The sequence below is a fragment of the Zalophus californianus genome, chromosome 8 (genome assembly GCF_009762305.2).
Source record: "Zalophus californianus isolate mZalCal1 chromosome 8, mZalCal1.pri.v2, whole genome shotgun sequence".
NCBI classification, from domain to species: Eukaryota; Metazoa; Chordata; class Mammalia; order Carnivora; family Otariidae; genus Zalophus; species Zalophus californianus.
The window spans coordinates 16,651,799-16,677,650 of NC_045602.1; the positions used below are offsets into that span (position 1 = coordinate 16,651,799).

General features: G+C 38.3%; 1 protein-coding gene across 3 annotated transcripts in view; it reads right to left on the reverse strand.

The window, feature by feature from the left end:
• LDAH (lipid droplet associated hydrolase) overlaps positions 1–25,852 on the reverse strand; it is a 109,028-nt gene that overhangs the window by 25,893 nt on the left and 57,283 nt on the right. For 2 of the 3 annotated variants that reach the window (XM_027622501.1, XM_027622500.1), the window contains exon 5: positions 7,627–7,861. The exons of the other annotated variant lie outside the window; for it this stretch is intronic. In XM_027622501.1, the coding sequence (XP_027478302.1) occupies positions 7,627–7,861 (235 nt within the window). The remainder of the gene's footprint in view (positions 1–7,626; positions 7,862–25,852) is intronic. 3 annotated transcript variants of the gene reach the window in all.

The following is a 25,852-nucleotide window of genomic DNA, read 5'->3' on the forward strand; positions in this document are numbered from 1 at the left end:
ATGAGCTCAGAAGTGGATTTTTGGATGTGCAGGGCCATAAGGGAGGTTTTTGAGATCAAGGCAACAGTGACTCTTGAGCTGGGTGGGAGTTACATGGGAGTTTACTTTGGGATAATTCATGGAGGTAAAAACATTCATGTTTTAATCACTTTTCTGTAGTGTTATTCCTGAATCAGAAACAACTTAAAAATTCAAATAATTTATAAGGAATTTTATATTTCTAAAAGTAATTTTTTTTAATCAGGGAATGTACCTCACCCTGTCTTTATTTCTATTCTTTTTTTCCCCCTGATAATTTCTGATCTAAGTATACTTTAAAGAAAGTAATATAGCAGTTCCTTTCCAGTAATTGCTCCAAGGAAGCCATCTTTTTCATTCCTCAGAAATGCTCATAACACAACACAGTGGTCAGAAATAATAATACCAAATGGACATGTAATTTCCTAAGGGGAAAACACATTTCTCTTGGCAATGACTGTCAACAGCATTCCTGGAAACCCAGCAGAATTCAGAGTTTCAAGCACCACAGTGAAGGAAATATCCAGGGGCAGGAGTAATGGAAACAAAAACATGAACATGAAGGAAAGAGAATGATTTAGAAGAATGTGAATGAATTGTTTACTTTTTTCCCATTACAAATCTAAATACAGGTATAAGAAAACTCACTGAGGAGTCTAATATTCTATTCTATTTACTACTGTATCTTCTGAAACCTGCTTAGTGTTCAAGTATCACTACAGGACTTCCCCTCGCAGGAGAGTGGCGATTGGAAAGAAAGGAGTGGGGGCTGACGTTGGAAGACCAGTAGGACTTTCAGCTCACAGGTCAGATGGCATCACTAAGTTCTCCAAGTACACATAATTTATGACGGAAAACTGCTTTCTGCTGAACTCCATCACCTATCTTGATGCTATTCTGTCTTTCTGGAAAAATCCCAACTCATCTTCAAGTCCAAATTCATTTGTCTTCTTCTCCCTTCCTTACCTAGGTAGAACTGATTTCTCCTTTATTGGCACCACTCATGCTGGGCATCTGTTCTTATGATAGCCCTGTGACAGATGACAATTCTTCACATTTGTCTCCCTTGCCATGCTGGAAGTGAGCTTAAAGGCAGGAGCTTTATTTCATTTACTATTCTTTTCAGGGCGTAGCTGAGTACTTGGTTCATGGCAGATGTCAGTAAGCGTTGTTAAATGAAATGGGAAGAGACTGAGCTGGTGTTCGTTTTTTGGGGGGATGTGGGGGAGTGGTGGCCAGAAGGAAAAACCTGCTGCTTTCCTTGAAGTGCTGCACGAGCTGACATTACAGTGGAGACCAGAACTGAAGGCAGACGCACACGGACACTGGTGAGCTGAGCTGGGAGGTACTGGTATAAGACTAGCACAAATCACTGCAGGGAATAGGGAGAGTCTAAGAGATTCTGTTGAGACTGACCAAAAATTAGGCCTCATAAAGCACTGGTCTCAGCAGTGAGGGAAAATGCAGAGGGAGGTACACCCACAGTGAGTGTACGCACACAGTTTTCCGAGGTAGAACTTGGGGACTGGAAGCCAAGTTGTCTTGCTGGTTTGGTGACAGGTAATCTAGAGCCTCCTGTAAGGTTTCACAGTAGAATGCCCCTGTTCGTTTGATTTTGCCATTATACTGGTTATTATAACCATCCGTTTAGTCTGCAAACAGATCATCTTACCTCTGTGATGCTGAGTTCACCAAAGGGAAAAACACAACTCAAGGTGTATGATTTTTTTTGGGGGGGGAATAATACAACTTTTTAGAGTAGCAGATAATATATACATATAAATTTCTTTAGAAAAATATAGTAAAACTTTCATTGAATCATTGAATTCTAAATCTGAGATGATATTCTAGTGTTGTATCCAATCACCTTTTGTCCTAAATCCTAATACCGACCACATACACATACACAAAACTTTTCTGTCATGTTGCATTTTAGGCTAAATTTCCATGAATTATTAAAGCTGCAGTTGCTTTTTAACAATAGATTTTTCTAAGCTACACACATAAATGAGAGAATAGGTAACATGGGAATCTGGTTTTGTCTTACTCAAAAAATTATTCTGAGACTGAGTTAAAAATATTTTGAGAAGAAATGTATTCTTTTCATATCACTGTAAATGTTTAAAACAGTTATTTCCATATAGATCAAGGAAAGGAAAGATAATGAAAGTTTTTTTTTTATAAGAATGTATGCAACAAAGTAACAGAACCTACCAGGAATGCCCTTTGCACTATGATTTTCTAGATAGGTAACTGAAAGGAATTAAAACATGAATTTGGCCTAACTAATGAAAAGGCCCTAGAATATTTTTTAATTATCTTGACCTGTGATATTGCTAAGCTAAAATATATTTGCTTTTAGCTTTGATCAAGAGATCCAACTTAGCTGTCTCAGTGAAAAGTCTATTTCTTATGAAACAGAAGAACATCTATTGTAAAGAAAATATGCAGTAGCAAACATTCCAGAATTAAAATTAAACTAAAAAAAACCCATATATTTTCTTTAAAAACAACATTTAAAACAATCTAATTACGTAAATTGATCTGATGAACATGGTGGTACAGTTCATAAAGTATGCTAACTAGAATCAGGGTACTCTTTGAATGCTGGGTAGGAAGTGATGTTTCACTCCCTCAATCTGCTGAAGAAGGCTAATGCGTAGACTCCCAGCCTATAGGAAGTGCCCTCTTTGCCAAAAGTGCAATAGCATTTGAAATACTTGAATATTTTGGTTCCTTGAATTTTTCAGACCTTACTACAACAAAAAAATATGTGTATAAACTAAAGGATACAGAAAATCAGTGTCTATCTAGATAGGGCAGGATTTATTATCCACTATTTGGACTAGCAAACTTCCTCCGTTTGTTTCTGTGAGATTTTTACTGGAGCACAGACATTACATAATGTGCAAACACTGCAAGGCTTCCTAAAAGTCAAGCGGGTGTGTTAAAGGTCACTGTCTAGATGACAGGAAAGCCAGAGAAACAGGTCTGCAGGGGATGTCACGGATGGCACAGACCACTGAGAATGATCTTGGAGCCAGTCTTCCTTTCCCTTGGTGAGCCCTTTGTATAACCTAAAAATCATACCTTCTGACTCAAGTGGGTTGGTTTGAATACTGATTACCTTCACCATTCATAGGATACAAGCTCGGCAGGAGCCCACTAATCATTTGCAAAAGCCCAGGTCTTATGAGTATTGGTCTTGCTCACCTGAGACCGTCTTCCTTTTATAGTAAGCAAGGTAATGGGAATCACCTAAGGGATAGCCAGGGCAAGCCCGGGCAAAGGCAGTTCCCGGGGTACTTGTTGCAAGAGGAGACAAGGGTGATGTGGGATCCCAAGGAGACAGGCAGGAAGAGGTGGCTAGGATGACTGAAATGATCGGTTAAGGATCAGCCTAGGGTCACTACCAGGAGACTTAATTAAGACCCATGTAAACCACGAACCAAGAACCCAAAGAAAAAAGACAAGTAATTTTTGCGTGCTTTGCCTTTACCCAAGGTACACAGACCAAGTGGGTAATGGGGAAAAAGACCCCTGAAGTACGGCTCACTTGAACATCAGAAGGCCAGATCTAGAACAAAGAGGATAGAGAATCAGGGAAGGAAGGATGGCAGAAATAGCAGACCTGTGCTCCAAAAGTTTGTTTGCAGATTCGTTGTTTGGCACAGAAATGAAGCAAGGCAGCTGGGAGCTCAGTCTAGAGTCTAATTTGTACATAGTATCACTCTACAGTGGTTGTGTGGAAAAGGAATCCCAGGGCTCCCCAAGCAGCAATGTGGCTGGAAGGCTCTGGTTGCCTTGAGCCAAGGAGGGTAGTGTGTCATGTCCGAACTATCTTGTTTCTTGATGCCTGCACTTGGGGTCCTCTGGAAGACACAGCAGGAGGCCAACTGCTACAGGTGGATGGATGATTCCCTTCTCTTATGTGCAGCTTAATCAGCCCACTTCTCAAAGAGGGTGCTTAGAACTCTGGTGTAGAAAAATTGGAAAATACCTTTATATAATTACCTCTTTTAGTTAAAAACATTAAACACTTTACTATATGTCATATGTGTTACATAGTCACTAAACATATATAGAAAAACAAATAAAACTTTCATATACTCCATGTCCTGGTTTGGGTTTAGAAAATATTTCTAAGGAGGTATAAGAAAAGCACAGGTGGCTGCCTATCTAATGCCTATCTGAAACTCAGATGTTTTGGGTGAAGTGTTCTATTAAAGTCTATTAAATCCTGTTGGTTGATACTGTGGCTGAATTCTTCTATACCCTTGCTAATTTTGTCTTGTTCTATCAACTGTTGAGAGAGGTGTGCTTAAGTACCCAACTGTAATTGGGGATTTGTCCATTACTCCTTTCAGTTCTATCGGCTTTGCTTCATATATTTTGCAGCTCTCTTGTTTGGTGCACACACGTTTAGGATTGCTATGTCCTCGGTCTTCTTGGTAGACCGAACCTTTTATTATTATTATGCAATGTCCCTCTCTGTCCCTCGTAATTTTCTTTGCTCTGAAGTCTATTTTATCTAATATTAATACAGTCATTCCTGGTTCCTTTTGATTAATGTTTACATGATGTATCTTTTCCCATTCTTTTACTTTCAATCTACCTATATAATTATATTTGAACTGGGATGTCTGAAGACAGCATATACTTAGGAAATGTTTTTTAATCCACTCTGCCAATCTTTGTTTTTTAATTGGTGTATTTTGACCATTTACATGTAATGTAATTATTGGTATGTTAGAGCTTCTATGCCATTTTATTATTTGTTTTCTGTTTGTTCTATTTTTTGTTTCTCTTGTGTTCTTTCTCTCGTCTTCCTCCATGTTACTGAATATGCAGGGGTTTTGGTACTTAGTAGGAAAAGCAGGGAAAAGTACATCCATTCCATTTTCCTGGAAGCAGAATTCCTTGGAAGATGGAGTTCCTAACTGGAAAATGCTTTTTATAATCTCCTCTATAGGGTAAAAAAAAAATACCAAAACACTGCCTGTTCACCCTAGAGGAATATTGGGCCTGGTTTCCTTGGCTGGTTTCTCCTAAGTTCTCACACTGGACTAACAGGGGCCCCCTGGATTCCTATAAAAAGTCCGTATATACTATATACAGAATTTTTCCCACCATCTGACAGCTAGAGTGGAGAATCAGAAGGATAAGTTTTAAAATTAAAGCTTGATGAAAATTAAAATTAAACCTTCTATTTCTATTTTTATTTTATATCTAGGGAAATAAAATGATTTATTGAAGTATATGTAGAGTAATTTTATATACATTTGCTACAATTTCAAGTAACTTCCATTTGGTCTCAAATAATTTCTAAAGGTGTATTGGTCCTTAGAAATCATCAAGTCTAACTTTTGGTCTGATCAATGACCAAGAACCAGACAGGGAAAGGATTTCTGACTTGCAGTCAATGCCTTCCTCACTTAGGGCATCTCTTTCTCTTCTATAATAGGAGGGAAGGATAAGGGGCCGGACCACATCTTTAAGGGGCCTCTCCAACTTTGGTCATTGGTGGTTTTTATAACTGTCCTTAGCCCTGCTTCCCTTCTTCCTATCTCATCTTCTTCCACTGCTATGCTAAGTCTATAATAAAGAATGGGGGTTGGAGAGAGTATGGAACAGACAAAAATCTACAAATACAGAATATATTTTTCTTACTACATATTTGGAAAAAATACCTCATACAACCAATCTGTAGCTGTACAACAGGGCTGTGACTTGTTTCTAGATTCATTACGTACATGATAGTGTGGCACTCTTAACGCAGGTGAGCATGGTAAGCTTTATTCGGGAGTCCTGCCTTTATGATCAACTAGGGCAAAAAGATGATAGTAGCAGTTATGGTAAAAGGAAGTTTTAGCATAGTGGTAGATTGCCAAAGTTTGAACACTACCCACTAGTTGTATGATGGCGCAAATCATGTAACTTCTCTGTATCTTCATCTGTAAAATGGTGATAGCAAAATACCCAAACCTGATTAGCTCTGAGGACTACAAGTAAAAGCTTAGAACAGTGCCATTAGCTGCTGCTGCAACTGTTGTTATATCATTCACTGAAGGCTTATTATAAATAAAATATTAGATACTTTGCATATATTATATTTAATCCTACAATAACCTTTTGAGGTATAGATTAAGAAAGGATTATCTATTTATTTATTTTTATTAATTTTATTATGTTATGTTAATCACCATATATTACATCATTAGTTTTTGATGTAGTGTTCCATGATTCATTGTTTGCGCATAACACCCAGTGCTCCATGCAGTACGTGCCCTCTTTAATACCCATCACCGGGCTAACCCATCCCCCACCCCCCTCCCCTCTAGAACTCAGTTTGTTTCTGAGTCCACAGTCTCTCATGGTTTGTCTCCCCCTCTGATTCCCCCCTCTTCATTTAAGAAAGGATTATTTTACTATGAAAATGATTTATAAATATTCTAATTACTATAAACTAAAAAGGTAGATTACATTTAAAAACCAAGGTTGGAGCCAAAAAGTAAAGTAGCAAATATTTCCTGGCACATTCAGAAAATATAATCAGCACAACACCCAGTGTTGTATTACCATGACCATTATTTATTACTTTTATCATTTAAACCCCTTCAAAAACATTTAAAGAGGAAAATAAAAGCACTGCCTGTTCAATCTACAGGAATATTGGGCCTGGTTTCCTTGGTTGGTTTCTCCTAAGTTCTCACACTGGACTAACAGGGTGCACCCTGGATTCCTATAAAGATTCCATATATACTATATACAGAGTTTTTCCCACCATCTGATAGCTAGAGTGGAGAATCAGAAGGATAAGTTTTAAATTAAAGCTTGATGAAAATTAAAATTAAACCTTCTATGTCTAGTTTTGTTTTTTTTTTTAGCTTTTGGGAGAAAGAAACCAACAAATAATTCCTTGCTCAATATTCACCAACTGTCTGAGGTTATTCTCTTACCACTTTCTGATACTAGAATAAACATATACATTTTATTTTTCCTTTCTTTTATTTTTAAATTTTATTTTTTAGATTTTATTTAAATACAAGTTAGTTAACATAGAGTATTATTAGTTTTATTGGTAGAATTTAGTGTTTTGTCAGTTACATATAATACCCAGTGCTCATTACATCAAGTGCCCTCCTTAACGCTCATCACCCAATTAGCCCATAGTCAAGAGTCTCTTATGGTTTCTCTCCCTCTCTTTATTTTATTTTTCCTTCCCTTCTCCTATGTTCATCAGTTTTGTTTCTTCAGTTCCACACGAGTGAAATCATATGGTATTTGTCTTTCTCTGACTTGTTTCGTTTAACATAATACTCTAGTTCCATCCATGTAGTTGCAAATGGCAAGTCAGTTAAGACTTCATTCTTTTAATCACTGCACAGAAGTCTGTTTGCATTTCTATACACCAATAATGAAGCAGCAGAAAGAGAAACCAAGGAATCGATCCCATTTATAATTGCACCAAAAAGCCACAAGATACCTAGGAATAAACCTAGCCAAAGAGGTAAAAGATCTGTACTCTGAAAACTATAGAAACTTAAGAAAGAAAGTGAGGAAGACACAAAGAGATGGAAAAACATACACATTTTAAAATGTGCTTACCAAGGCAGAATGGTTCTAATATATTCAGAACTGAAAATTCGCTCTGCAGGTTCATCATTCGAAGGCCAGTTCTGATCACAAAGGACTTGATTTTCTCAGGCCATGGTTTAAGTAGAAGGTAGGCAAAAACATAGAGAGCATATCGAAACCAGCACAGAAGTGGAGTGGCGATCCTGCCATTTGGTGACTCAGCTATTCGCTCAATTGTTGGAAAGAGCAGAAAGGAGCGAATTATCTATAATAAAAAACATACTTTGATGAGAAGTTTTCTTAAGGGATAACCCACTGTTTTATTGTTTCTTCCATACAGTATGGACAAACGGGGTTTCAGAATATGACTAAAGATCTGTTGTGAAAGAGAACCACCATCTGCTTGTCTTCTCACTGCACAAGCCATCTGGGGGAGAATATAAGGATGTCCCCTTGAGTTATTGGGGTTAATTTTTAGGGTGAGGAGCACGCCAGGTTCCTAGATACCTTCCTGACTGGGACAGCAATTCACAATCCTTTTGAAAGACTGCTGAAATTAGGAATTCATGTCCCATCTCAGTAGTTACACCACCTCGACTGACTAGTGATACCAGAAGAAAGTAGAGCTACATAAAGAACTCTGGTTCTAGTCAGCATTTCTTTTACTGATTATATTTGGGGATAGTTCACTTTGGAAAATCTCCTCTTTTCCTTACTCTTGCCAATAAAAGATAATCTTTAAGAGGACCAAATACACCAAATACATTTCTAACACCTAATTTAACCTTACTAAAGTGCAGGCTGGAAACAAGCAAAGCTGGAAATTTCTACCTACATGGGAAAATGTTCAAGGACAAAAATATAATTTCAACTGAATTCATCAGGATATCAGGAAACATATACTCCACAAGAAAGAAGAGCATTGCTAAAACATTTTAAATTTACCATTATCTACCATATTAATATTTTAAAAATATATAAAAATAATTTCTATGAGGGGCCAGAAAAGGCAAATAGTTAAGCACGATCCCTATTAATAACAGAGTAATGTAAGTGAAATAGATCACCAATGTTAACAGATTGTAGAACAGAAAATGAGAATGGACACAATGGTTTTACTTCTTTAAAAAAACTTTAAATTAAGTATAAGCTACAAACAGAAAAGCATATAAAACTTCAATGGGCAATTTAACAAATAATGGATAAAATGAACAGCTATGTGGATCCAACAACAAAACACTCCCAGCATGGCGTCTTCCGATCCCAACTCCTACCTCTGCTCACATCATAGGTAACCTCTATCCTGACTTCCTTACTTTGCTTTATACCAATACTTAACATTCCTTAATACTATTATCACTTCCTTCTTTTGCTTTACATTGTTATCATCCTGCAATTGACTGAATTGTGACTCCCCTGAAATGTGATACAATGTGATTATATGTAGAGATAAATGAGGTCACAGGGTGGAGCTCTGATAGGTAGGATTAGTGTCCTTACAAGGAGATTCACCAGAGAGCTCGCTCTCTCTTCCCAAGCACACACAAAGAGGTCTGGTGAACACACATGGAGAAGGTAGCCGTTCGTCTAAAGGCCAGGAAGTCTCACCAGGAACTGACCATGCCGTCATGCTCATCTTGGACTTCCAGCCTCCGGAATGGCGAGAAAATAAATGTCACTCGTTTAAGCCCCGTAGTCTATGGTATTTTGCTATGGCAGTTCCAGCAGACTAATACATATTCCTTAGTACTAAAGTTAAATCTTGTCTGTTGATGAATTTTATATAAATGCAAGCAATCAGCCGTATGTTTCTGTGTTTTACTTCCTTCACTCAACACTGTAGGATTCATCCATGTTGATATATGTAGCAACAGCTTATTATCTTGGCTCTAAAGTTTTCCACTGTATGAATATACTGTTATTTATTTTACTGATAGATATTTGGGTTGTTTTCAGTCCAGAGATATTACAAACATGCTGCCATGAACATTTTTATTCGTGTCTCTTGGTGCATGTATTTCTGTTGATAATATCACTCAAAGTAGAAATACTATGTCATATGGTACCTATAAGTTCAGCTTTAGTAGATAATTCCAAATAGTTTCCCAAACTAGTTGTACTAACGTACCCCCATACGAACAGACATAAGACTCATACTGTTACATATCTGCACTACATTTGGTACTGACAAACTCTTTAATTTTGACTAACCTGATGAATAGTGGTATTTCACTGTGGCTTTGTGTTTCTCTGATGACCAGTAAGGTTGAACAACTTTTATGTGTTTACATTTTCTAGATCCCCTGAAATGTTTATTTAAGTCTCTTGCACACTTTTCTATTAGGCTGCCTATCACTTTCTCTCCTTGATCTGTAGTCTTGTTTTTGTTTTTTATTCTAGATACTAGTCCTTTGTCATTTTGCAGTCTTGGCTTGCCTGTTCTTATTTTTTTCTTAATGGACATAAGTTCCTTAAGTTCGATGCAGCTGAATTTAAATCTTTTCTTTTGTACTATTCTTTGTGCCTAGCTCAAAAAATTCTTGTCCAACCTCAAATCATGAAGATATTACTTTTTTTCATTCAAAATGCTCCTTTAGAAATTAGGTAAAGTTACCTCTTACTGGAGTCTTTTCCTTTGATTCCAGCTATCAGTGATTTACATTTCCCTTATGTGTTTACATTCCTCCTTTTGGATGAACTGAATGCACTTTTCCTGGAAGGACCTGACAGGACATCTACACTGACAGTCCTTTTTCATAATAACCTGTAGGGCGGCACTGCCCAAACGTTCAAGTTGATCTGTAATTCTCACTAATATACAGTCTTCTGTTAGTGTCTCTAAACAGGGATTTGAGGGTGAAACTGTGGAGGACTCTTTTCTAATCATCTTTCTTGTTTTTCCTTGGTCATATCTGTCAGTTGAGTGCTCAGCCATTTCCTACAGACTTTTCCTTTTCTCTCAATAGTAGCTGAGATATTCTACTTTTTTCCTTTTTGGTCATAATAATTTGACCTCTACTAGGTCTCCTCCTCTGTCACATCAGTAAGAATGTGCTGTTCCTTGTGGTCTTGATGGTGAATAAGACATTCTTTGGGAGCAGGAAGCCACAGCTTTTTTTGATAATTTTTTAAAATGCGGCTTTGGCAACTTTACATGTAAAATGCTCATGATGTGCTTCTGGAGTGAATGTAGGGTTTCAGCTAGAATATGGGAATAGTTTCTGCCACCTTAGCATCTTCTTTAGTACAAAGCAGAGGAGATGGTAGATGGACTATGTGTGCTTAATAAAGGCATTCATGGGGACTTGTGATGCAGATGACTGTGGACTCGAGAGCATCAGGTATGATCCAGAATCCTCCATTCAAAGCCAGCTGCCTACTCTGCAATGGGTTTATACAAAGATTATATATAAAGATTCACATAAAGGTTATGGAATCTCTGTGAAGTCTGACTAACCAAGAAAAGTCAGTTAAAGGAATCATCATCCTCCCTGGATGCCACTTTCAGTGTGAATTCCAACCCAGTGTATTCAAACACAGACAGAGAAGGAATGAGATCAGCTCTGGAATCCCAGGACTTCTCTGATATTCGGTCTTCATCTTCCCCTCTGGTGTAGCACCGGGATGCAGCATTCCTGATTCTGCCGTAACCACCACAGGGTGAGAACACAGGGTAAGCAGGGCACACTGCACCAGCATCATAACTGCAGGCCTCTGCCATCGCAGGAGGCACCTGTAAAGAATCCAACAGCCCTTAACAGTGGTATGCTGCTACTTCACCTCTGCCTTTCTGTCCAAAGACATTCTTCAGGACCATGACCAATGGCTCAAAGTCAAATGTGACTGCTGTCACTCTTAGAGACGTGGAATATCCCCTTCAGACTGGCAAAAATTACGAAGTCTCACAATACCAAGTGTTAAAGATGTGAACCAATACGAACTCCTGCACAACATGACATTAATGACTATTACACTTTCTGCCTCTGTTTTTGAGACCCCACTTTAGTGGGTGTCTGGAACTCACACAGAAAGTACAATTTTATCATTTTGTCACATGTTAGTAGTTTAATTTGGGGATCTGGCACTTACTTGTTTACCAAGCAGCATGCTTTAAGAGTCCAAGATGTAGAAATGATGAATTCTCTCAGCACTGCAGTGCTGTTACAATTAACCACTGATTTTTACACCCTCAAATTCAGAAGTCTTTCCTTATCTTTTGGGTAGTTCTAACATCCTGAGTCCTTTTATTCCTGTAAGTGCTACCAATGTTCTATTGGACTCAACAAGACTTGAGAGATTCAAACAGGGGTGGATTTACACGGAGCAATCTTTGATGCTGGGAGAGGCAGGGTTTCTAGCTGCCCTGCGGAGGCCTCCCAGCAGAAGGGCCAAGAAGGAGCTACTCTTCCCAACCACAGGAAGTCTTCTCCCTTGAGGCTGGAAGCAGGTGTGTTAGCAGCTGTGGTGGCCGCAAAGGAAAAGATGAAGGAACTGACTTCTTGGCTTCAGCTGGGCTCTCATTCGCCAGTCTCATCAGGAGCCTTAGGAACACACCACGCTGACAAATCCAGGTGAGCCAGTCCATGGGCACGGCAGGCTCCCCGGCAGCCAGCATTCTTTAATAGTATCCCCAAAAGCTCTGTGGTCTCGTCTTCCACACTTACGTTCATAATCTACCTGAAACTGATTGTTATGTGTGCCGTGAAATATGGGTCTAATTTAATTTCTTAACATATGGAAACCCGATTGTCCCAGCGCTATGAACTGTAAAGGCTGCCCTTTCCCTGCTTTTCTGCTGGGACACTCCTGTTGTGAATCCCATGTAGATGTGAATGGGTTCTTTGCAGTGCTCTCTGACCCGTTCTGCTGGCCTGCCTCTCTCAGTCCGTGCCAAGAGCACAGTGTCATACTTAGAAAAGCTTCATTATATTTTGATATTTGGTAAATAAGTTAAACCCCAGCTTGTTCTTCAAAAATGTCTTGGGTATTTTTGGCTCTCTGCATTTCCATAAACATTTTGGAACATCTCACTGAGATTCTGATTGTGCTAAATTTAAAAATTAACTCGAGGAGAAGTAATATCTTTACAATATTGAGTTTTCCAACCCATGAACACGGGATAGTTCTCTTTTTTTGTGTCTCTAAAAATGTTTATACATCTTACATGTAGTCATCTTGTGTAACTTTTGTCAGATTATTAGGTACTTATTTTTTTATGCTATTGTAAATAGGGTATTTTAAAAATTTCATTTTCTAGGAGTGCCTGGGTGGCTTAGTTGGTTAAGCATCCGACTCTTGGTTTTGTCCAGCTCAGGTCATGATCTCATGGTTGTGGGATCGAGCCCCGCGTTGGGCTCTGTGCTCAGTAGGGAGTCTGCCTCAGATTCTCTCTCCCTCCCACTTGTACTCTCTCTCTCAAATAAAGTCTTTTAAAAAAATTCGTTTTCTAAATGGTTGCTGCTTATATATGATATAAATAATATTTACATGTGATTTTGTGTCCAGCAAACTTATTAAAGTCCCTTAATTCTAATAAGTTGTCTGTAGATCTTTTGGATTTTCTAAGTACATAGTCTTATCATCCACATATAATGATAGTGTTATTTCTTCCTTTCAGATCCTTGTATCTTTTTTTCTTACATTACCTAAGCTAACCAAAACCTTAATACAATGCTAACAAATAATTCTTGTTCCCAAACTAAAAAAAAATTTTTTTTCTAATATAATCACAAAACATGATATGCACTGAAGGTTTTCTAGAGATATACTTTGTCAGATTAAAAACATTTCTTCTATTCCTAGTTTGTTAATTGCTTTTAAAAATCATAAATGGGGGGCGCCTGGGTGGCTCAGCTGTTAAGCATCTGCCCTCGGCTCAGGTCATGATCCCAGGGTCCTGGGATCGAACCCCGCATTGGGCTCCCTGCTTGGCGGAAAGCCTGCTTCTCCCTCTCCCACTCCCTCTGCTTGTGTTCCCTCTCTCGCTGTCTCTCTCTGTAAAATAAATAAAATCTTAAAAAAAAATAAACATCATAAATGGATGTTGAGTTTTATCAATTACTTTTTTTGTATCTATTGGGATGATTTTATGATTTTTTTTTCCTTTCATTTATTAATGTGGTAAACTATCAATTGATTTTCTAATGCAAAATTAACTTTTCATTCTTGGGATAAACCCATGTGGTCATGATTCATCCTTTTTACATGGTTTCCTAGTATTTTGTGTAGGACTTTTGCATGTTGATAAGCGAGTCTGGTCTATGACTTTCTTTTCTTGTATTACCTTTTTTCCAGGTTTAGATGTAAAGGGTTTGCTAGTTTGAGGAAATTGAGCTGGAGAGTATGGTCTCCTCTTCTGTTGCCTAGAGGATTTTGTAAAATAATAATGATTTATTCTCCAAATATTTGATAGAATTCATCACTGAAGGCTGGAGTATAGTTTTAGGAAGTTTTGCCTATTGATGGGTTCAATTTATTTAATGGCTTAGGACCATTCTGGTTTTTAAAAGTTCTTCTTGGAAAAATAATAACAGTTCTTCTTCAATATGTTTCATGTTTTCTTTTCCTAGGGGTTTGTCTATTTCATTTAAACTTCAAAATTTATTTGCATAAAGTTATTTATAATATCCTGTGATTATACTTCAATCTCTGGACCACAGTAGTGATATAACCTCTTTCATTTCTGATATTGACTATTACTACCTGACAGAGTAAACCTTTATAATTGTGAAAGAACTCTCTTCAGGGGCGCCTGGGTGGCTCAGTCAGTTAAGTGTCTGCCTCGGGCTCATGTCATGATCCCAGGACTCTGGGATCGAGCCCCACATTGGAATCCCTGCTCTGTGGGAAGTCTGCTTCTCTCTCTCCCTCTGCCCCTACCCCTGCTTATGCTCACTCACTCTCTGTCAAATGAATAAATATAAAATCTTAAAAAAAAAAAAAGAACTCTCTTCATTTCTAGCATGCTTTTCCCTTAGGGCTTATTTTAATATGAACATAGCTACTACAGCTTTCTTTTGGTTAGAATTTATAAGAAACAACTTTTCCCACTCTTTCACTTTCTACCTTTCTATGGCCTTATATTCAGAAGTTATATTTGGATGTTTTTCTCTGACTAATCTGACAGCCTTTGTCTTTTAACTAGTATGATTAATATGCTTACTACTTTTTTATTTAAATAATTCCTAATATTTTGGAGCTAAGTCTAAAATCTAAACCTAAAATCTTACTTTGTTGCTTTTTATTTTTTGTGTACCTTCACCTTTTTTCTTCTTTCTTACTATCTTTTGCAATGAGAAAGATATAAATAATAAATATAATTGATAATAAATATTAAATAATTGAGTAAATGATCCAAAAGTGATTAAAGCATGTATGTAAGTCACAAAAATGATTAATAATTCTAGGACAATTTAAGGAATAAATAACAATAAATAATAAAATAATAAATAAGCAAAAATGTGCATGTTAGTAAACTCAAGTCCATGGTGATATAGGGAAGAAATACAATGAAAGGAGATTAGGAATTACTGGAAGTGATGGTGTAGTTTTAAATAGGGTGTCGAGGGAAGGCTACAAAGAAAGCTGACATTTATTTGTGCAAAGGCAGTCATGGAGTGAGCTGGAAGATATCTGGAAAAAAAGTTTTTCTGGAAGACGGAGGAGCAAATCAGGTGCGAAGGGTGTAAGACAGAACCTAATCTGGTGTGTTGAGCAAAAGCACGGAGAACAGTATCGCTGGGGTGGGGTGTGTGAAAGGACAGCAGTTCATGCTGTGATCACGGGGACAGCAGCGGGGAGAGAGGATGTAGGGTCTGATAGGACTTTGGGTTTTACTGTGAGTAGCTGAGAAGCCTTTGAAGGGTTCTGGAAACAAGATTGATGTGTTTGACTTCCATTTTAATAGAATTACTCTGTTGTACTGTTAAATACTGTCTCAAAAGTGCTAAATCAATGAAATTAGACAAGATAAAAAATGAGTTACAAATATTGGAAAGGCAAAATTACCATTATTTATGACTTATGTTTAAAACACTAAAAAATCCCATGTATAAAAATAATAGCTAAATACAAATGTAAGAAGAAATGTAGTACACTTATCTAAAGAAAACTTTAAAACACAATGGGACATTTCTTTGTTCTTCCGTTGCAAAAGAGATCTAAATTCTCCCACTAAATTAATGGATCAATTCAATTCATTTCAATCTCAATTAAAATACTAAAAGATGATGCTTATTTTGAAATTTAATGAATTGTATTAATGTTCATTTGGAAAATAAAATGCACTAACTAGGAATTCTGAAAAAGAAGAGAAAGAGATTGGCTCTCTGAAATACTGGACAGATTATGAAGCTACAATAGTTGAAACTATTTATCAGAAAACCATCACATAGCTCAGTGGAACATAAGAGTCTCAAAACAAACCTGAATACATGCGGGAATAAAATTTATGATGAAAGCATCAGTGGAGAAGAAAAGCTGTTCAATAAATGCAGTTGGGAAAACTGGAAAAAAGAATTACTTGGAGTAGCCAAGGACTGGAGATGAGAGTTCATAAGGAGGAGTGGCTCCACATATGGTGGTGCGCCCATACAATGGAAAACTATATTACAATGAGACATCAGGTAGATTTGCATGTGCTGACAACAAGGATGTCCAAATTTTCTTTCTTTTTTGAGACCAGCTGGTTGCGACTGTGAATAAAAGGGAGTTAGCAAACTTTAAAGGAAACATTCTATGCATTTGGGCTCATATGCTCTTTGGGCTTTCAATTCTGAAAACACAAAGGCCATTTTGCTTATTTTCAGGTTTTTCAACTACATCTTATGAATGATACCTGGAGAATTAACGTCACTGAATAATGCAGTCTCCACCAACTGGAATTTAACTGTTCAGCTCTCAATCTTATTTTCTCCTCCAGGCAACTTTTAAGCCATATTAGTAAAAAACGAAACCAACTACTATCATCAGGGATTTGGCTAAAAGGAAAATTCCAGGGAATAATGTGAGATCAGTACATTTAATCCTAATCCCCTAAACCTTCTGCCACTTATAAAATAGCATCGTGGATGATAAATGAAAATATTCAGAACTAGGACCCTCAGGTGCTACAAATTCTTCATTAGGAAAGTAAAACGAATATATGTTCTCTTGAACTCTGTAAAAGCAGAAAAATATGTTAAATGAGAAAGCTAGAAAGAAATATTTTCATTTTTTTTCCTGGCCAATCCACAGTTAAACCAGAACAATCAACTGATGAAAATGACCTGCTTTCCAAGAAGTCTGGTGGTTTAGTCCTTTATGATAACTCATTGCTTATTTTAGTTTCAAGTTTACTCACTTCAAAACAAGGGCTTCTTTGTGTTTATTAAAATGTCCTTAAAAGATTTAGAGAATATAAATGGTTAATACAGTTACTGTCATACTAAAAAATACACCATACAGATTCCATACTAGTTATGTAACCCACAGTACAAAGAACTTCAGACTGATCAAATCAGTTGGCAGAAAGAGGAAGCAATCCATTACTTTGTATAAATGATCCATTACTGTGACCCATGTTAAACAAAACTGCATGCAAGGGAAACTCTAAAAATACACGAGCAACTACAGGGTTACATGTGGTTGATCTGTATCAATAACAAAATGAGAATTCAAGTGCACTCTGAAATCATGGGAATGTACTGAAACAATAAGGAAGTTAGAATACATACTCTGAATGCATCATTACCTCTCAAAACTGTAAGAAGACCAAAGATTGCTTATCACAACTAATACTTAGTTGATGAGACTGGTTTTCCTCTCTTGCCTTTGGAGAACAACAGTTATTACCTGTTGGGTGAAACTTATACTTTTCTTAGATACCATAATGGCAACTTCAGTGAAATTTATAGTCCAAATTTGATAGGATAAGCCACAGTAATAAACATTTTTTATTCATACAGAAACCTATTGGCAAAAAAATCACCAAGGTCAAGGAAGTATACCCAATTTTATAACACAGCTGTGCAGAGAAGGTTTCCAAATCTGTGTACATGACAAAACATTTTCTTATGTTCTGGTCTCATTAAAGAAAGAACTTCTAGGCTGGCCAGTTCATTCTACTCTAAGGAAACATTCTCATATACTTCACATGCTCATTTGAAATCTACCAGAGTCAACTTTGATGATGAAGCACCACCATGTTTTCTTGAATAGTGCAGGAAAGTAAATATACACATTCGGACTTTTTATAGAAGATACATTTTGGGGGATTAGAGAAAGTATTTTGATATTTATGTTTTCTGAATTTATTATTGTTAATTATTTTATAGAAAGGAAGTTAGGAACAATTTGTTGAAGGTAAGGTAAGGTAAGATGTCTGATGTTCAGACATGGATTATATGCAATCTGTTTCATTAAATAGGCATGTTTTTTAAAGAGTACAATCTAAAGAATCATCAATAAATGTTATTGTTCAGATAGTATACTACAGATACATCCATCTTTCTGGGATGCAGCCATGATGCCTCTACGTTTGGACTGAATGAAGCCAAGATAAATGGTACTTCAATATTGTCAAAGGAGCAGTATCACTGCCACTTTCCCTATTTGTTTATTAGCTGAGCCCACCTGCTGCAATAAGCGTTGGGTGCTTCTCTACTGCAATGGTGAAAACAAGAGCACAGAGCACATGGTTTTTCCTTTTATATGATTGCCAACATTGTTAAGACATGTGAGAGAACCACATAGCCTTTAAAGATAAAGTTGCTAGGGATCAAGGCACAGACCTAGAAATAATCCTAGTTCAAACTGTTTCTCTCTTCTCCCCATGAGGCATGTTTTCCTCTCCTTAGGATAAGACTATTCAGCTTATTTAATCATACGTACGCAGTTTATAAACTGCAGATGCCACTCAGTTCTAATGATCAAGTGCTTGCTTTCTGAGATCTTGTATTCTGTCTTAACAGTTTCATTGAGGAGTACGATAGGAATATGCCCCACAGTAGGGAAGTGCTTATAATAGTAGTACTGTCTGTTTACTACTTTCTAGGAACTATGTTAAGGCACCTTACATACATTATCTCCTTTAATACCTGTGACAACCTTATCAAGTAAGTTTCTTCACTCTTGAGAAAACTGAGGTTTAGCTACAAAGATGAGGTATGCACTCAAGCAGGGTAACTCCAGAGCCCATGCCATTAACTATTATATACACTAAATGCTTTCATACAAAATAATTTCTTAGCAATCATTATTGTTTGTGACCTAATTTCCTACAGGTGAGCCAATCACCATCATTGTTAGAGGCAGGCCAATATTTACGAGTGTTTCAAACCATTCAGCTTCAGAAATTACTAACTCCATATCCTAAGAAGTAAAGCATGAGATCCTTCAACAATTGATCGCTGAAAAAAATTATGCCACTTCAACATGTTTTCTTTCTTTTTTAAAGATTTTATTTTATTTATTTGACAGAGAAAGAGACAGCGAGAGAGGGAACACAAGCAGGGGGAGTGGGAGAGGGAGAAGCAGGCTTCCCGCCAAGCAGGGAGCCCGATGCGGGGCTCGATCCCAGGACCCTGGGATCATGACCTGAGCCGAAGGCAGACGCTTAACGACTGAGCCACCCAGGCGCCCCAACATGTTTTTCTTAAGATGGGTGGCATTCAAGAAAATGACCACTTTTATCATTTTCCATTCATGTGAATTATACTCATTACCCTCTGGGACAGAGATTTTTCTATACTTTAATTACGTGAATGTTAAAAAAAAAAAAAGCCATTCCATGCATTTAACCTACATGTTGGTGTTGCTAATTACAAGGAATGCTTGCATATTTGCAGACAGATTTATATAGCTTATGACTGATTACACTTAAACATTTGAAACATAGGTTCAAAATCTTCTTAGAGCCCGTTCTTCTCAAGCTTTTGTCATTTCATACACTTCACATTTATTTTCTTTTGAATGCAAAGTGCTCTTCTCAGCTTCATATCTCTTGGAATTCACTTTCAGTCTTTCAGAGTCTTGTGATTCTTTCAGAATCACAAAAAACTCAAACAGAAAATAGTGATGCTCACAGACCCACTGCAGATTATTCTTCACAGGCTGCTGGGCAGCACAGCCTTCTATTACAGAGCATGTTACTCTGAACTGAACAGTGTCCTTCAGGCGGCCTCAGTGAATGGCGTCTATAGCAAATCTATCCTCACGTCTACACTGTACTACAACATTCTCACAGGACTACTATGGGCCTTTGGCAATTTCAGCTTTCTCTTGGTTTTCAATGGCAAAGCTACGCAGAATCAGAAAGGATGGTTTTGCTGGTTGGCAATTCCCTAAACTTGGAGCTGGAGTAGTCGATGTGGATCAGGAAGCAAAAAAAAAAAAAAATCCTAATTGTTCACAATGGGGTTGGGACTTTCCAAAGTTAGAAATGGCAGTCTTTAAAAGCTTAAGCCAAGAATGACTGAGAAGGAAGGGTCATTCATTGGGTCTATTGCTTGTTTTTTGGTTGGTTGGTTGATTCATTCATTCATGATATACTGGTACCTACAATACACCAATGCTGTGGGGAGTGTGGGAGACTCACTGGGGGACAAGACAAAGTAGTCTCTGCTTTTAGAGAACCTGAGTCTGAGCAGAGAGACATTTATAATAATGCATGATAGTAAGTACGCTACAGGAAAGAAAGAGTACAACAGAACCATAAAACGGGCACTAGACACCTCTGATTCATCATGGCCTAGGAACCTTTGAGAAGGGCCTTGGAAAGGGAAATTGACAAATATTCAACGGGCACTTCCATGAGCAAAGTGCTGATGACAGAGCTCAGGGTTATTTGGGGGAAATCTGTACAAAAGACTCCTCCCCATTTAACTTTGCTAAAGACACTGTGAAATATGTACACCTCTGTTTCATATACTAAAGTACCATTTTAATACCTGAGCTAAGATGAGGCAAAGGTATCCATCACAGGTTTTCAGACGGAGAGAGAGTAGAACAATGGAAAGGCCCATGGCCCGAGGCACATGCTGGGCGCGTGCCAAGCAGCACACAGTGAGTGACTTCTGCCACAGAAGCTGTCCCAGACAACACTCCTAGCTTCTCAGAAGTCAAAAGGAAGGCTCAAAATATGGCTTTCTTGCTACATATTATCTGGCAAAAAGCAAATCCAACAGTCAGGGCAGCTAAGACCCCAGGAGACAGAGATTAAAACTTGAGAAAAGAATTGATTCACAGCAAAGGGTTAGGCCTAAATAACTGAAGTTCATGCAGAAACTCCATTACAGCTTTGATAATGGAGGAGCTAAGGGTGTCCTCCTTTCAGATCAGGAAAAAACAGAGATATATCGAAGAAGTATCTTAACGTATCTTCTCCCTTCTAGACCTCTGAACAGGGTGCTCCTCCTCCCATTGACTCCCCAGTTCTTGAAGGTAATATCCCTCTGGGTGGTCTCCTGGGCTCGGCCAACACCTGAGTTAGTTTCTGAGTCCTAATGCTGCAATTCACTGAACTTCTGAGACCTCGGCTTCTACGGAGCTCAGACAGAGGACAAGTGCCCCTGGGAAGACCCTTCCTTACCTTCTCTAACAGGGTTGGATGGCACTCCTGAGAGCCTACAAACATCTCTGCTCTTAAGAGTGTTTGGCATACAAATATGATAGGTCACTAATTTATCAGTTAAAAATGTTCCATGGTATCTGAAAATGCTTTATGATGGAAATGGGCATCATTTACTCTGTTACCAGCTCAAATTTTACCCAGCAACTAATATTTTAAATATATATACACAGACACACATATATAGATGATATGTGTGTACGTGTATATACACATGTAAATACACACACACACACACACACACACACACATAGTGTATACATACCCCTATCCTATATATATGAGAGAAGACAGAGACAGATGGAGTATGAGGGTGGGGAGAGGGAGAACAAATAATAAAGCAAATGAGGTAAAATATTAACAATCGTAAATGTGGGTAAAATGTATATGGTGTTCTACATACTATTCTTATTCTTCTAACTCTTCTGTATGTTTGAAACTGTTTCCAAATAAAATGATAAATAATAAAGTACAGTCCACCACTGCCTTCTATCCCCCAGCCATGGCACTTCCAATCCCCTTGATCTTGCTCCACTCTTTATCAAAGTGATATCACCTTTGAACATATTAATTTCTGCATTTTTCATGTTTATTATCATTTCCCCTTAGCAGACTGTGAACTTTGAGAGGGCAGAGCTTCTTTTCTGCTTTGTTCACGGGTACCTTCCTGTCTATTACAGGTGCTCAGTGACGGTGCACGGCGCCTAGCAGACTGAATGAATGCAGGTCTGGCTGAGGGGCAGTGAGGCTTCCAAGATGACTGCCTCATCCAATATCCCCAAGCAACAACTCCTCTCCAAGCCCAGCTCAGGAGTGTGGGTTTATTTAGAAACCGAAGGAAAGAACTTTTCTGAGCTAGGTACACAGGCACAGAGTAAGGCAGGGCAAAGGGCCCACAGGAAAGAGGGATTAAATGAAAGCCCAAACACTAAATGCTGAAACTCTCACATGCAAACACCAGCCTCTCATGCTGTTTTGCTCTGATGCTGCTGCCCTTAGGCAGGATATTTGGAGAACTTTTTTTGGAGAAACTGAATGGCTCTAAAGAAAAACCATACAGATAGTGACGCTGAGGAATACCACACACACACACACACAAAATGTCAGGATACCTGTCCAATCACCCTGCAGTGAGGCTGACTAGCTGATAAGGCCCACTCTCACACAAAACCTCCTAGGATTTTCAGTGCTTCATTCTTACATATGAATAGATAACAAAGGAATGTCAGACATTTAAGCAAAGCTTCAATTGTACTAGACAGACCAACATAAACGAAACATGAAAAAAGGAATTCAGAATGAATCGTGATAGTGCTGAAATACAACAAAAGTCCAGAAATTTTTCTCCTCAGAGAGAGAAAGCAAGTAAGCCGTGAATTAAAAAGGACACTACAAAAAGGGAACAAAGAACAAGAAATTATCTTAGAAATTATTTTCATGAAGGCCAAAATAAAAAGTTTAATTATATAAATTACAAGAAAAAGTTGGGAAAATATCCGGTATTTCTCACTGTATAGAACTAAAAAGAGGGGGAAGGAAGAAAGAGACTGAAATATAAAATAAATCAAGAGAATCATTTCTGGATGTTTAACATGCAAATAATGAGAAAACGAGGAGGAAAAAAATACAGGAGAAGCTTTTGGTACGTGAGGATGCCAGTTTCCATATTAAAAAGGATAAACAGTCTGAGGATTATCATCATAAAATGTAATAATAGGGATAAAGTGAAGATACTAAAACTGTCCAGAGAAGAAACGAGTTACATAAAGAATCAAAAACTTGAAATGGCATACTTTTCAACAGCAGAGCTTGAAGAACCTGAAGCCAGGCAACAGCTGGTAATGGTGGAGATGGGGAGCGGGGGTGGCAGACTGGCTTACTGTAAAGCAATCCTCCTGCCAAGAACAATTAGAAAAGCTGGAAAAAGTATTTTTTAAAAGTGCCTTTGAAAGCATCAAAAGCAGAAGAGACTGAAAGGGCCAAAATCCTAGAGAAAAAGGAAACTCAAGAGAGGTGTGTTATTCAAATAGCTCTTCTTTTTTACCAATTCATGAGCAGTAGCTAAGAGGACAAGAAGCTGGCTTTCTAGAAGTATGCCATGGCTCAAGGGTCAAAATTTGGGCATTTGGTGCCCACTCAAGAGAAGGCACACCCCAGGCTTTCAGTGGGAACCACTAAAGGGTTACCCCCTAGAAGTAGAGACCAACTGGACATAGACCAACTCTCACTCTCACAGAGGTAGCGTTGACTCAGCCTGAGTCCAGACAGCATTAACGTGTGATCAGTCCTTACTGTAATTGCTAGTCAAAAGCAAAAGGAAATTCTCCATGGAGGAATACAGAAGCCTCATATTGTCTTAACAATTTTTCATATATAATGTCAGGAATTCAATTAAAAAAGGAACACCTTACTAAGCAGTGATGGTTCATTTTTTCTTTTTTTTTTTTTTTTGAGATTTGTTTATTTATTCATTTGAGAGAGAGAGCAAGCAAGCGAGCTGGGGGAGAGGCAGAGGGAGAGAATCTCAAGCAGACTCCCCGATGGCACAGAGCCTGACATGGGGCTTGCTCTCATGATCCATGAGACCATGACCTGAGCTGAAACCAAGAGTTGGATGCTCAACCAAATGAGCCACCCAGGCGCCCCAATGGTTCATTTTCTGTGTCAACTTGATTGGGCCATGGGGTGATCAGATATGGTCAAACACTATCCTGGGTGCATCTGTGAGGGTGCTTTGGATGAGATAAATATTTGAATCAGTGGATCAAGTCAAGCAGAGATTGCCTTCCTTGATATAAGGGGGCCTCATCCCATCAGAAAGGCTGAGTAGGAGGGAATTCCTCTGCTGTTTTTGAGCAGGGACATGGTTTTTCTTCTGCCATTGGGTTCTAACTGAAACATCAGCTCTTCCTGGGTCTCAAGTTTGCCTGCCTTGTGACTAGAACTTATATACCATCTGTCCTCCTGGGTCTCCAGTTTACGGACTACAGTTCTTAGGACTCGTCAGCCTCCAGAATTGTGTCAACCAATTCCTTACAGTTAATCTCCTTCTATATGTACACATATCCTACTGGTTCTGTTTCTCTAGAGAACTCTGGTTTGTATACAAACATAATGAGGGACAAGATGGACGACCAGAAACAAACAAGGAAAAAGAAAAGAAATGCAACCACACGAGACTTGGATATTGAAATTATCAGACACAACAGAATTTCAAGAATTGGTAACAACAAAAATAATAAAATGGAAATTTTACAAGCAAAAATTACAATAACTGAATTGAGACTACAAAAAATGGGTATAAATGGAGTTTATACATAGCTGAAGGGAAGATTGGTGTACTGAAAAATAGGTTGCAGAAAATATCTAGATTGAGGCAGGGAGAGAAAAAAAGTTGTATGTAAATTATACCTCAGCTTAAAAAAAAAGAAAAGCTTAAAAATCTAATAGGGAGAATCAAATAAATATGCAATACCTATAATACAAGGTGGAATACATAAGAATTATGAGAAAACGGTTTCAAAGGAAGGATAATAAAAATGACTAAGAAGAATGAGGAAAGAGTTCACGTAGGAGTTGGCATCTGAGATGATTTCAGAAGATGGACGGATGGCATCTTTTGGGTGGTGATAGGAGGAAGCCGAAAGGAAGTAGGTAAGAAGAAATACTAACAGGTAGGACGGAGCACTAGGTACGCACTAAGTGCGGGGACTATGGCCGGGGGAGACAGAGGAGGCCATCTCCCTCAGAGGACCTGGAGAAGAACTCCCTGGCACCCAGATAATCACAATCTGCCCCTAAGATTTTATGAAATCACTTCTGAATTGGCATCAGTCAACATTCATATAATATGACGGAAGCCCTCAGGGCCTTTCCCCTCTGCAATGGGGATCAAGAGGCTCCTCAGCATTTCCCTAAGGGTCCTGGGCTATGAAAAAGGAAAAGGCTGAATCTCTAACCCTCAATTTGGTTTACTACAGAAGCTCCCAGAACTCTACTGGTGAGGAGATCAAATTATTTGTTGAAATGGAGTTTCTGGCTTGTCTATAGGCTTCATTTATGCACGCTCCCTCTGGTCTCTGTAGGACTGATACTGGGAAATGATTTACAGTCTGCTTTCCTAGGGACCGGCTGCCAGAAATGATGCTGGCTTCAATCTTTGCCCATTCATCAATATACCTTTCTGACACCTGATAATCTGGCTTCTTCCCAACCAAATGCAATTAGTCTGAACTGGCTTGGAATGCAAGATCTCAAAGCAACCACATTTTATTCTTGCGAAGCATCTTTCATTTAGTGCCTGCTAGGCTTTTTCCACTTCAGGGAATTTTTTGTGGCCTGCATTGCATATTGTTCACAGATTTTCCGTAAGAGCAAGAGGGGAGGGTAAAACAGCCTCATGCACGCAGGATAACCATATTAGAGAGCCTTTTCCTTCCTAGATCACATTCACCATTCTCATCTCCACAAACTGACAGACCTAAAAAGAATCTTCTGGATAGAATAAGTAAGAGCCACAGAAGATCACAGAAATGTGTTCATCTGTTTTCATACTCTTGCATGCTATCTCTTCCGTCCTCCATCGGCTCTATGAATCTGCTCTTCTGTGAACGCCCAGTTCACTGGCAAAACAAAGTCGAAATGTAGCAA